The sequence below is a fragment of the Nicotiana tomentosiformis genome, chromosome 9 (assembly GCF_000390325.3).
Source record: "Nicotiana tomentosiformis chromosome 9, ASM39032v3, whole genome shotgun sequence".
In the NCBI taxonomy this organism is placed as follows: domain Eukaryota; kingdom Viridiplantae; phylum Streptophyta; class Magnoliopsida; order Solanales; family Solanaceae; genus Nicotiana; species Nicotiana tomentosiformis.
Genome location: NC_090820.1, coordinates 78,872,687 through 78,885,858, shown reverse-complemented (window position 1 = coordinate 78,885,858; position 13,172 = coordinate 78,872,687). Strand labels below are relative to the sequence as shown.

General features: G+C 36.7%; 1 protein-coding gene across 1 annotated transcript; it reads right to left on the bottom strand.

Moving 5' to 3' along the window:
• Positions 1 to 878: 878 nt before the first annotated feature.
• LOC104112183 (uncharacterized) lies at positions 879 to 2,608 on the bottom strand. The gene is made up of 2 exons (XM_070185158.1): positions 2,267 to 2,608; positions 879 to 989 (listed from the first exon to the last, which is right to left on the bottom strand). The coding sequence occupies exons 1-2, from the start codon at positions 2,606 to 2,608 to the stop codon at positions 879 to 881; spliced, it is 453 nt and encodes a 150-aa protein (XP_070041259.1).
• Positions 2,609 to 13,172: the final 10,564 nt, after the last annotated feature.

The following is a 13,172-nucleotide window of genomic DNA, read 5'->3' as shown; positions in this document are numbered from 1 at the left end:
TTACATTTGATTGAGAATTGCAATTATATCCCTTTTGTCTTTTAATCCCTTTTTGAATTTAATTTAAATAAACTTAATAATTTTCAATAAAATGTGATAAAATTATAATTATTATATATAGTACGAATTATTTTAATTAATTATTTATAAAAATACTTTATTTTCTAAATTGCAATATTAATTTCGAATTTCACATAATAGTCTAATTAACTAGAGATTAAAGAGTAATTTATTAAATTAATTATAAGACCTATGTAATATATATATATATATATATATATATATATATATATATATATATATATAGAGGTTATTTTAATAATATTAAAATAGTGAATATATTTGTAATTACATATTGTTAATACTACGCGATTAATTTTAAAACTAATACTTAATTAATTCATAAATATATGTATTTGTTACTAGAAAACACTTTTAGAGTATTTATTGTAAATTATTAAGGATAAATAAATTAACTTAAAAAGGGAGTGTCAAAATTGGCCGTCGACAGCTGCCCCTCTTTGACCGGAGATAAAGAAAGAGTTTTCGGGTAAAGAAATTGAACTAAAGCATATTTTGTCCCGACTTTAGGCATGTGTTGCAAGAGTGGAATGAAGATTGTGAATTGCAGGATTGAGTTAAGGATGAATCTGGGAAGATTTTGAGAAAACTTTTGGAGATATTGGGGCCGAATTCTGGCTTTGATCTGCTTACATACCTCAGGTTAAAGAGGATCAGACCTCATGTAGTTCTGGAGGGAAGACTTTAGGGATTGAGCCCCATTATCGTATTATGATGATATGGCGAGACGAAGGATTAAGCACTCATGATAGCTTTAATTTTGCTGCTTGATTTGAAGGATTTGACAATTTTAAGTTTCACTGATCGTCTTGAACATGGATCCTAGGCCCGCTAATGGGTTGGCTACCCCTCATAGCATTGTAGTTTGGTCTGCTGCTAAAAATATTTCCACGTTGCGGTGTTTGTTCCTACAAAATAAAAAAAAATACACGCATAGGTTAGGACTGCATCCTAATTTGTACTAATACATTACAAGGCTTTTGCTAAGGTTAGGACTGAACCCTTTCAGGTTGCCTACATATCCAAAACAGAATCAGGACCGAACGTAGTTCGTGGATTATGGTAAGATATGATGAATATGACCGAGCCTGACTCAGGCAACCTACATATCCAAATGGAATCAGGTCAAAGCGTAGTTCGATTATAACATATGCAAAATGATGAGATTAAGAATGAAAATGGCCGAGTCTGACTCAGTCAGCTTACGTATCCAAATGGAATCAGGCCAGAACATAGTTTAATTACAAAAGATGACTGAATCCGATGAGGATTGCCTACGTATTCCTTTATGAGAAAATCAAGTAGGCGTAGTTCCTGAGCAACGTACAAACTTGATATTTGGATTTTTTATTACAAGAGAAAAGGGGGGAGAGAAACCGAACTTTATGTGGGTTTCCTAGGTATCCCTCCATGGGAAGTCGGGTTGAACGTAGTTCTATTACATTAAAACCTAGCTCAATTTGCCTTCAAACATAGTATCTCTTGATTGCGTCTAAGTAATGGGCTTCGTGTTGACTCTTCCATCCATTTCTGCGAAGATTAGAGCTCCACCAGACAGTGCTCGGTGAACCACGTAAGGACCTGGCTAGTTTTCTGCAAACTTTGTTTTGGCGTTTTCTTGACAGGGAACGATTTTCTTTAAGACCAACTGCCCTGATGCGAACTGGTGGGGCTTCACTCTCTTGTTAAATGTACTGGCCATCCTATTCTTATATAGCTGACCATGACATACTACATCCATTCTTTTCTCGTCAATGAGCATGAGTTGCTTATGTCTGACCCGTATCCACTCTGCATCGTCCAATTTTGCTTCTTAAATGACCCTTAAAGACGGTATTTCAACCTCTATAGGTATCACAGCTTCAGTGCCGTATACCAACATGTACGATGTTTCCCCAATGGATGTTCTCATGGTAGTCCGATAACCCAGTAAAGCGAAAGGTAGTTTCTCATGCCTTTGTCTGTGATTATTCACTACCTTCCGTAAAATTCTCTTGATATTCTTGTTGGCTGCCTCAACTGCCCTATACATTTGTGGTCTGTAGGTTGTGGAATTGCGGTGAACGATTTTGAACTTCTCACAGATTCCTCTCATGAGGTCGCTGTTGAGGTTAGCGGCATCAGTGATGATAGACTCCGATATTCCAAATTTGTAGATGATGTTTCAGACAAAATATTCCATTACCTTCTCTGTGACGGCCTTGTAAGTAGATGCTTCGACCCATTTGGTGAAATAGTGGATATCTACCAAGATGAAATGATGTACGTTTGATGCTGCGGGCTCTATGGGTCCAATCATGTCTATGCCCCAAGCGGCGAATGACCAAAGTGAACCCATTACCTTTAAATCATTTGGTGGAACCCGGTTGAACTCAATCTTTGTGAACTTCTTGCATAGCTCCTTCACGCAGTGCAGGTACAGAAGTATCTTGACATTCTTGGTGGACCATTCCTCTTGGACCTTGTGTATCAATATATCAGAATCTCCTATGACTAAAAGTTCTTTGATGTTCATGTCGACTGCCATTTTGATTCCAAGGATGCACGCTTCGTATTCATCTATATTATTGGTACAAGGGAATCTTATCTTTGCCGATGCTAGATAGTGCTGTCCAGATTCCGAAATCAGGACTGCCCCAATTCCGACTCCTTTGAAGTTTGCTGGTACATCGAAAATTATTCTTCATTTAAAAGTGAGAATATAGTGTATTAAAAGTGAGTAGTATTTTAAGTAATTTGAGATAATTCTTATTATTGGGTAATGAGAGATTGCCTAGTTAATTAAAGAATTAAGTGGATAATTATTTGATAAAGATTAGCCCCTAACGTGGAAGCCATATAAGAACAACTAAGTGACTCTTAAAATCACAAAAAAGGTGGCAAAATGTGGATGAAGTTGTCGAGAAACCTTGCAACAAATACAAAGACAATTGTTGTCTTACTAATGGTCACGACAAAGAGGGCACATGATTACTTAATTGTAAATCCCCTCTCTAAATATTTCTTTACGTAAGGAAGCCTCCCTAGAAGCTAACCAAACAAAATACTTTACCTTGTATGGAGATTTGCACTTTCAAATATTCCTTCATGGTTATTTGGAGCTTTACTTGTGGAGCCAAAAGTTTTGTATTACAACAATACAGATGAAGCATCAACAAAAGGCATCTCTACTTTAAGCATATATCAAATGCCAAAATATGCATCTTCAAGAATTCAATGTGAGATTTCATAGCATCTTTAATAGTTCAAAACATTAGATGTTGCAATTATATGGGAGTACGGTGCAATCTTTCTCAAGAATATTATACGGATTTTTTCCTACTCCGATCTTGCTGTCACATGTTTTGTCTAAATTAACATGTGTTAGAGGGATTGTCAAGAGAATCGACTCAGGTATGTTAAGGCTAAACCTTTCCTTCATTTTGGCATGATCTCGTAATTACATGTGTTTGATAACGAGGCATCAAGAGAAGTTCATACTCCCGAATTTATATACATTATCCTAGTCTCATAAATTACAGTATTCTCCTTATCGAGACTTCATATTTAATTGAGTATTGTCTTTTTCCAGTCAAGAGAGCAGAGAGCCTCTATATAAAATATTACAGTATTTTTATTACCATCGAGCTATAATCGATGGGCAGGCCCCTATTGGAAAACCTCTGATCAGATGGTAAGTTATATACCGAGCCTACTGTGGCCGAGCGCCTATGAGCGAGCCTACTACAGTAGAGCAGTTATATATATCGAGCTTTATAAGGCCGGACAACTATTTTACTTGCTATATTGAGAGAGTTGAGTCAGTACCAGCAGGTGAGCATATCTTCAGATTATCTTTGACTCCCAGTTACTTTTAGTTATTATATTATCAGTTCAGTTTCAGCTTTCAGTATATTCCCTTACATACTCGGTACATTATTTCGTACTGACGTCCCTTTTCTGGGGGCACTGTATTTCATGTGTGCAGGTTCAGACAGACAGACGGGTAGACCGCCTCATTAGGTGTTGCCCGAGTTCAGCTTGATCGGTAAGCTCCATGCCCTTTGGAGTTGCCGGGTCTAGAGCTTTATGTACATCTTGTGTAGATATGTATATATGATATGAGTAGGTCGGAGCCCTGTTCCGATCACAATATATCCATCAATAGAGGCTTGTAGACATATCCTGTCAGTTAGTGCAGTATGTTGGGCTTGTAGGCCTTTTATGTATATTTTGTTGGTTTTCCAGCTGTAGTAGTTATGACGGCCTTGTCGACCCATCATTATATTGATGTTTAGTCAGCATTCGCAATTATCTTGCAATGTGGCCCATGGACAAAGTATGATATTATATGTTTAGAATCCCTTAGTCGCAAGTTGGTACGCAAGGGTAGGTGAGGCACCGGGTGCCGATCTCGCCCCCCCAGGCTCGGGGCGTGACAATTTTACATTTGATTGAGAATTGAAATTGTAGCCGCCCTTTTATCTTTTAATCCCTTTTTGAATTTAATTTGATTAAACTTAAAAATTTTCAATAAAATATGGTAAAATTATAATTATTAATACTACGAATTACTTTAATTAATTATTTATAAAAAATACTTTATTTTCTAAATTGCAACACTGATTTCGAATTTCACACAATAGTCTAATTAACTAGAGATTAAAGAGTAATTCATTAAATTAATTATAAGACCTATGTAATATATATATATAAGAGTTATTTTAATAATCTTAAAATAGTGAATATATTTGTAATTACATAAAATTTTAATACTACGCGATTAATTTTAAAACTAATACTTAATTAATTCGTAAAAATATGTATTTGCTACTAGAAAACACTTTAAAAATATTTATTATAAATTATTAAGTATAAATAAATTAACTTAAAAAGGGAGGGTTAAAATTGGCCGTCAACAAATAGTACATAAAGTAAAGTGATAGTAACAACAAGTACAACTGTGAAAGTTCACTAGAAGCCCCCAAAACTTGGTGTCACAAGTGCATGAGAAATCTAGGGAATATACTTATTACTACAGCTATTGTCTGAAATGAAATAGATAAAAATAATAAATAAGGTAGAGGGAGACTCCGGGTGTTGCAGATCGGAGTATGGAAGGCATCTCACCGCTAAATCTCCGTGCGATGCATCTACGCGCTTGTGTGACCACTGGAAGTACTTATCTCAGTACCTGCACAATTAGTGCAGAAGTATACCATGAGTACGTAAATCAACGCATACCCAGTAAGCATCTAGTCTAACCTCGAAGAATTAGTGACGATGGATCGACTTGACACTTACTAGTGGTCAAATAATAAAATACATAACATAGACATGTACGAAATACAACAAGTATCAATGAAGCAGATAGACTTTAATAATAAATTTCCATACATGGATCAATATGAAATCATTAAAATATCATAATCGGCGTAGAAGGCACGAACTCAACTGATATCAATACCAAATCAAATCTCAAGTATTACGCACGAGTCCGCCGAGGCGAACGGCCCGATCCCATAGGAATAGTTCTACACAGTACTTCCGAGACGAACAACCCGATCCAATAAGAATAGTGTTACCATACTGCCAAGGCCCGATCCCATTAGAATAGAAGCATGCGAGTTGATGAGACACGAATCGATTGTTCTTCAGATATTCCACAATTTCCAAGGTAAGAGACTCGATCGTTATTTTTATTCTACTCTCAATCCTAGTCATAAATTAAAGAAATCAATCAAACATGATTATTCCAAATAGAATATTTAAAGCATGATGTGAATCTAAGTCTACCCGGACATAAGCATGAATCTAGCTACGTACGGACTCTCGTCACCTTGTGCATATGTAACTCCCACAATAAGAAGCACACAACAATTAATACACCTACGGGTATAATTACCTCTTATAATGTTAGGTAAGATATTACCTCACTTCCAAGTTCACTACTTGGCTCTTAACCTCACTAGAAATCCCCAAATGATGCCGAATAATTCGAAACTAGTCAAAAGTCATACAAACTAATCAATATTTGTTCAAAAGTTCATAATTTAACTATTCAATTGATTTTCCAACAAAATTCGGAAAGTCCATAAAAGTCACCCCCGGGAAAACATGCCTGGATTTTGAAAATTTACAAAGATAACTGTTACCCGTGACCTTACAAACTCGAATATTTAATTTATTCCCAATTCCATAATTTTATGTTGTGGTCAAATCCCAATTTTACCAAACCCTATATTTCCAACAAAATCCCATATATTTACACTAATTCCATGTTAAATCTACCAATAATCTATGTATTTAACTCAAAAGTGGGTAGAATTCAAGTCTGCCCAGGCCTGCTCTTTTTCATGATCGTAGAATTCAAGTGGCCATGCGAGAAAAGAGAGCTAAGTTCCATATTAAATTCAAGTCTGCCCTGGCCCGTCCTTCTTTAAAGGCCTTGTGATCGCGAAGGCCAAGCTGGCTCAACCCAGCTCCTAACTTTACGCGTTCGTGACCTTAAGTCTCGCATACGCGATGCCCAACATCCCCTGCCCTTCGTGTTTGCGGTCCCCCAGCTGCAGTCGCGAATCCAACAACCTTCCTGCCCACTCCGCCTTGAACCTTCTTCGCGTTCACGAAGTTGTCTAGGCGTTCACAAAGAAGGACTAGATCCTCTCTTGCATTCGCGAGGAATTCTTCGCGTTCGCAAAAAATAAAATCCCAGCCTTCCTCCATCCATCTTCGTGATCGCGGGACAACCTTCGCGATCGTGAAGCACACCAACAAATTTCAGCCAACTTAACTTTACTCCGGATGGTCCAAAATACACCCGAGCCACCCGGGACCCCGTCTAAATGTACCACCACACTCATAAACATGCTACGGACCTACTCGAAGCCCCAGAACATATAAAATGACACCGGAACTAAGAATCACACCTCAAACAAAATTAATCAACTCCCAAGCTTCAAACGTATTTCAATTAACTCCGAACATGACAAATCACACTTGCACAACTTGGAATGGCATCAAATTGCACAAGTCACAAATCACAGTACGCACCTATTCCAAAGCTCGAAATCCCAAACGGGCATTGATAACGCCAAAGTCCACTTCAAATTAACCTTAGAGAATTCTAAAACCTTCAAAATATCAACTTTCAACATTAAGTGTAAAAAGGCTACTGATCCACCTAAAACTCAATCCGAACATACACCCAAGTCCAAAATCATGATACGAACCTATTGGAACCATCCGTAATGACTCGATCGGCTGTTTTGAGCAATTACGTTCAGTTTAGCAGTTTGATATCATGAGTATCTTCACACAGTGTGTTATGACTTGCATGCATGGTCGGCTTTGGTTTTTGAGTGATTCAGAATTTATTTTGAAGGAACACGGGACTTGAGAAGCTTGAAGTTGAAAGAATTCACCAAGTTTGACTTTTGAATATTTGACCTCGGATCAGGGTTTTGACGGTTCCGGTAGACCTGGGTGGTAATTTTGGATATGGGCGTGTGCCCGAATTTGCATTTGGATGTTCCTAGAAGGTTTCAACACCATTTGGCGGAAGTTGACAATTGAAAAGTTTGGAATTTTCCTAAGTTTGACCATGGTTTGACTTTAAGGCTATCGGGTTCGGATTTTGGTTTCTAGAATTGAAATAGGTCTGTTTCATCAATTGGAACTTGCCTATAAAATTTGGTATCGTTTGGAGTTGGTTTGATGTGGTTCGGATGCTTGGTTGCAATTCTAGAAGATCTTGAAGTTCATTGTGATTTTCATGCGTTTTGGTATTTGATTCATGGTTCTATGTGTTATTTAGGTATTTTGATCATGTGAGCTAGTTCGTATGATGTTTTTAGAATTATGTGGGTATTTGGTTTGGAGCTTCGGGGGCTCGGGGAGTTTTGGTTTGGTTTCAGATTGGTTTTGTGGAAATTGGAGTGCTACTGCCGGTTCCATCGCAATTGCGATGTTTTTGTCGCAAATGATACCACCGCATTTGCGAGGTGGTCCTAAATTTTGTGAACCTAGGATGCTGAGGAAGGGACATCGCATTTGCAAGGATTTGTCTCGCATTTGCGAACACAAGGGGGATCCCTTTTGCGAGATACCAGTCGCTTTTGCGACGAGGTGCTGGGTGGGACATCTTCACATTTGCTAAGTTTTGTGTCGCAAGTACGACTTTCACAGGCCTGGCTGGGGTTGCTTTTGCGATCCTTTCTCTGCAATTGTGAGGGTTGCATTTTTGAACCCCAGGTGGCAAAATGCGACATCTGCAGCTGGTTTATAGCTGAATAGTTCGAGACTTAGCTTCAGTTTAACATATTTTGGACCCTAGACTCGGTGGGAGGCGATTTTGTGGGGAGATTTTCATACCAAACTATTGGTCAAGTGATTTTAATCAATTGCCAACTATATTTCATGATTATATATTAGATTTAACATCAAATTCATGAGAATATAAGAGAAATTTTGGGGAATTTTGTCAAAGTTTTTAAAAATAAAAATTTGAGATTTGAGAGTTGAATTGGACTCGGATTTGAAAACAAAATACATATATAGACTCTTGGGGTTATGTGTAGTCAAGACCTACCCTTGGGGTTATGGCGGGTCCGGGGTTGACTTTTGTTGACTTTTTGAAAATTGTAGGATCGTAGCTTTGTTAATTGAAATTATTTTCTCTTGCATTGTTTGATGTATTTAAGTCATCCTTGGCTAGATTGAGCCGAGCGGAGGTGAATTTTGTAAAGAAAAAGATAATTCGTGTATTGATTTGGCCAAATTGAGGTAAGTATCTTGGCTAATTTTGTGGGGGAGGGGGGGGGGAGAGGGGGAAAACTACCCCTTAGGTTTTGGATTGATGGTACTATTTGAATTATGTGGAAGGCGTGTACACGAGGTGATGAGTGTGTACATGGTCTTATATGTGGTATTTGACCGGTTTAGATTATTATGGTTCTTTCATGCATTTAATTGAAGTTATCGTTTCATATTTTATCTTTTGTTGTTAGGCTTGCCCTTACGTGCTTTACTTGAAGTTGTTAGTAAATGTTCTATCTTTCGTTTGTCAAGTTCACCTTTATATGTTTTAATTGTTAATTGCAATTACTGGTCGAATACATGCCTTATCTGTCATATGCCTTCATTGTTAATTGATTCTCGAAAATCGTGTCTTGGTTTATGAATCATCATTTTTTGCTATTTAATTTTGTGAGTTATCGTGTAACCTCCTCATCCGTTGCGATATCTTTGTGTAACTTCGTTATTGCATTGATTTTGTGACATACCGTAGTTAGTTGTAATTTGTTTTGCTTAATTTATGTTGCTTGGGGAGCGGGTTGCACGTCGCAAAAATAATGATAATGATGATATAGTGGAATAAGGGAGGATTATGATATTGATAAATGAGGATATGGTGGGATCGGGTTGCACACCGCAACAAATATTATTATTATTGTGTGGTATCGGGTTGCACGCTGCAACAGATATATATGTTTTAATTGGTGTGATATTATGGTTATTCCTAGTTGTGATTCTCATGATACATTTTATATTAGGACGGTTATTGTTGTTTCTTAAATCACTTCATTGTATTTTGATCGTATTTGGTTAACCGTTAGTATTCTAATAATGGAACTATATTGACTTCTTGTGTGAGTCATGCATTCTACGTGATATATTGTCTTGCTTCAACATGCCAAATTTGTGCCTCCTTTATTTCTTGATAAATTGATTGTCAAAGTGAATTTATGTGCACATGGTCGTTATCTTATATCCGGCCGAGTTGTTGATAATTTAGCGGATTTAAGTGAATGAATTTTTAAGGTGTTTCTCTTGTGTGTCTTTCAAAAACAAAACTTGTACCTCATTCGGCGATTTACTAATTTAAATGGTTAGCACATTTTTACTTTAATTGATTTCTCAAATTCTACTCATCACCTTATTATTGTGTAATTTACTTAAGCATTGTTAACATGTCTTATTTTAACAAATTCTATATTTAACTCGTTAAATTTAACTGATGTTTTACTTTGTTTAAATACGATATTTTACTTCATCTCATTTATTTCTAAACTAAACTCACATGATACTATATTTGCACAACCACTTCTTTATTTTACTTTATTTGAATTCTAAATTAAGTTTAATATCTCATTTAATGCTCTACTTTATTCAAGTTTGAAATTGTGTTTTATTATGTTTAAATTCATTCATCGATCATATTAGTTGATATTGATACGAATACGATGTACATGGTAGCACGTGGATTTTGCGGTGCGAAAGTGATCTGGAAAAGGTTGGCACGAGGTGCCATACGTGTAAGATTACGAAGTTGTGACTTATGATTTAAGATTTAGAGGAGTGGTACTTCGGGTAATTTTTGTTGTAATTCGTGCATTAGGAATAATTTGATTGATTGAGTTGTCATCGGTTCTCCTTACTTGAATTCATTCATATTCATCTGTATTCTAACTATGTTGTTGCTTTATTACCTAGTTGTTTCGTGTTGTCATTCGTGCTTCCATTATGTTCTCTGTTGATTGTAAATTTGTAATCCTTCTGTTGTTGACCTTACATTGATGTTCTTTCCATTGTTAGCTTTATGTTATATCCTGCACATGTTTACATGTCTGGTAGGTGTCTTGACCTAGCCTCTTCACTACTCTACCGAGGTAAGGCTTGATACTTACTAGGTACTGCTGTGGTGTACTCATGCTACGCTTCTGCATATTTTTGTGCAGGTCCAGGTAATTCTGATCGTTCTGGTTTTGAGACTTATGTCTGCGCGGCAGGTGTCACGACCCAGTTCCGTATTAGGTTGATACTGCACCTAACATCGCCGTTAGGCAAGCCCACAAGCGAAACTACTATTTATTTATCCCATTTTGACATATTTCCAATTACACTATATTTCATGCAACTGGGATACGTCTTTTTAAACAAAATATCAATATAATAAGTATATACTTTGCGGTGATAAGAATGACAAGTACAATAGTACATAAGTACTACAACCCCCCCCTTCCTTCCAAACCTGGCGCCACAAATATATTAGCAATCTAGAGAATATACATAACTACTAAAACTGATGTCCGAAAGTGATAGACATGAATAGTAAATAAGATGGAAGGAGATTCCGGTACTGTGGATCGTAGCAAGGCAAGAAGCTCACCCCTAAGTCTCCGTAATGACCGGCTACGCGCTCGCGTGACCACTGGTGGAACCTGTCTCAGTACCTACACATCAGTGCAGAAGTGTAGCGTGAGTACAAAGAATAACGCGTACCTAGTAAGTATCTAGTCTAACCTCGAAGAAGTAGTGAGAGGGGTCGACTTGACACTTACTAAAGGTGAATAATAATAATGAAAGTGCATAAAGTAACCATGATGAACATACAACAGGTATCAATGAGAAAAATAAAAGCAACTACAATAAACACAACATGAATCTGTAACACATCACCAACATCTCATAACTGGCAGTGAAGACCCTAACTCAATTATATCCAAACTGGAACCCGTTTCAATTATTTAGCCCGAAGTTGCCGAGGCGAACGACCCGATCCCACAAGAATAGTAATACTCTGTACTACCGGACATATCATGGAATATAGTTACGCATGGACTCTCGTTACCTAGTGCATACGTAGCTCCCCACACAAGTAATACACAACAAGATACACCTAAGGGGATGAGTTCCCTCTTATAAGGTTAGGCAAGAGACTTACCTCATTTTCAAGCTCACGTTCGATCCACTAATCCGCTCTAAAAGCTCCAAGTTGATGCCTAACAATCTAAAGCTAGTCAAGTATTATATAATTTAATCAATATATACTTAAAATTTTATAATTTAGCTATTAGAGTAATTACCCAACCCAAATTGGTAGATTCTTAAAATTCTCCCTAGGGCCCACGTGCCCGGATTCTTGAAATTTTTGAAAATAAATATTACCCATAGCCTCATGAACTCTAATATATAATTTTTACTTAATTCCATAACCAATTTCGTGGTCAAATCCTATTATTACCAAAACCCTAGGTTGTTCACAAATCTCACAAGTTTTCACAATCTTTTTCATGTATAATCTATCTAAAACTGCGTAATTAACTTGAAAATGGGTGGGAGTTACTTACCTCGGGATATTGATGAGAATCCCCCTCAAATTTGCTCTCAAAATCTCCCCAAGACTAAATTAAAATGTGAGGAAAAAGGTCTAAGTCCCGCAATTAAAGCCCTCACCGCCCCAGCGATTTTCGCACCTGCGACTAGGCCTGGCAAGTGGGCCGGTCCAGGCCCGGGACCGGCCCAAGACCGCGGGCCAGACGGGCCAAACGGCTAAACGGGCCAGGACCATTTGGTCCGGTTTTAGCGGGCCTGGTCCGGTCTCGTGGGCCGGTCCTATGATTGAGCCCGTCAGGCCCAGGACCGTTTGGCCCGCCAGGGCCCGGGACCGGCCCGGTCCCCTTAGTGGGCCTAGCGGGCCCAACAGCTATTTTTTTTAACTTTTTTTTTTTTAACTGTCAAAAATAGGCGTTGGGCTGTCAAATACATCTTAAGATATACTATATATACATAGTATACTAGATATACTAGATATATATAGTAGATATAATGTATATATAGTATATCTTAAGATGTATATATAGTATATAAATCGAATATAGCTTATATATAGTAAGATGTATATATATTATAGTATAGTATACATATAAGCTTATATTTATACTATATATACATCTCATAAGATATATAAACTATATTCGATATACTATATATACATCTTAAGATATACTATATATACTATAATATATATACATCTTAAGATATACTATATATACTATACTACATATACATCTTAAAATATACTATATATACATAGTATACTAGATATATATAGTAGATATACATGTATATATAGTATATCTTAAGCTATACATATAGTATAATATAGTATAGTATACATATATATATATATAAGCTTATATTTATACTATACTATATATACATCTCATAAGATATATAAACTATATTCGATATACTATATATACATCTTAAGATATACTATATATACTATACTATATATACATCTTAAGATATACTATATATACTATACT

What these genes read in the sequence shown, in the direction of transcription:
- LOC104112183 (XM_070185158.1), bottom strand. Translation starts at nt 2,608, where the DNA reads ATGGCAGTCGACATGAACATCAAAGAACTTTTAGTCATAGGAGATTCT. An exon ending in ACAAGGCCGTCACAGAGAAG is followed by an intron (nt 990 to 2,266) that starts GTAATGGAATAT and finishes TTTATTTTGTAG; the next exon opens with GAACAAACACCGCAACGTGG.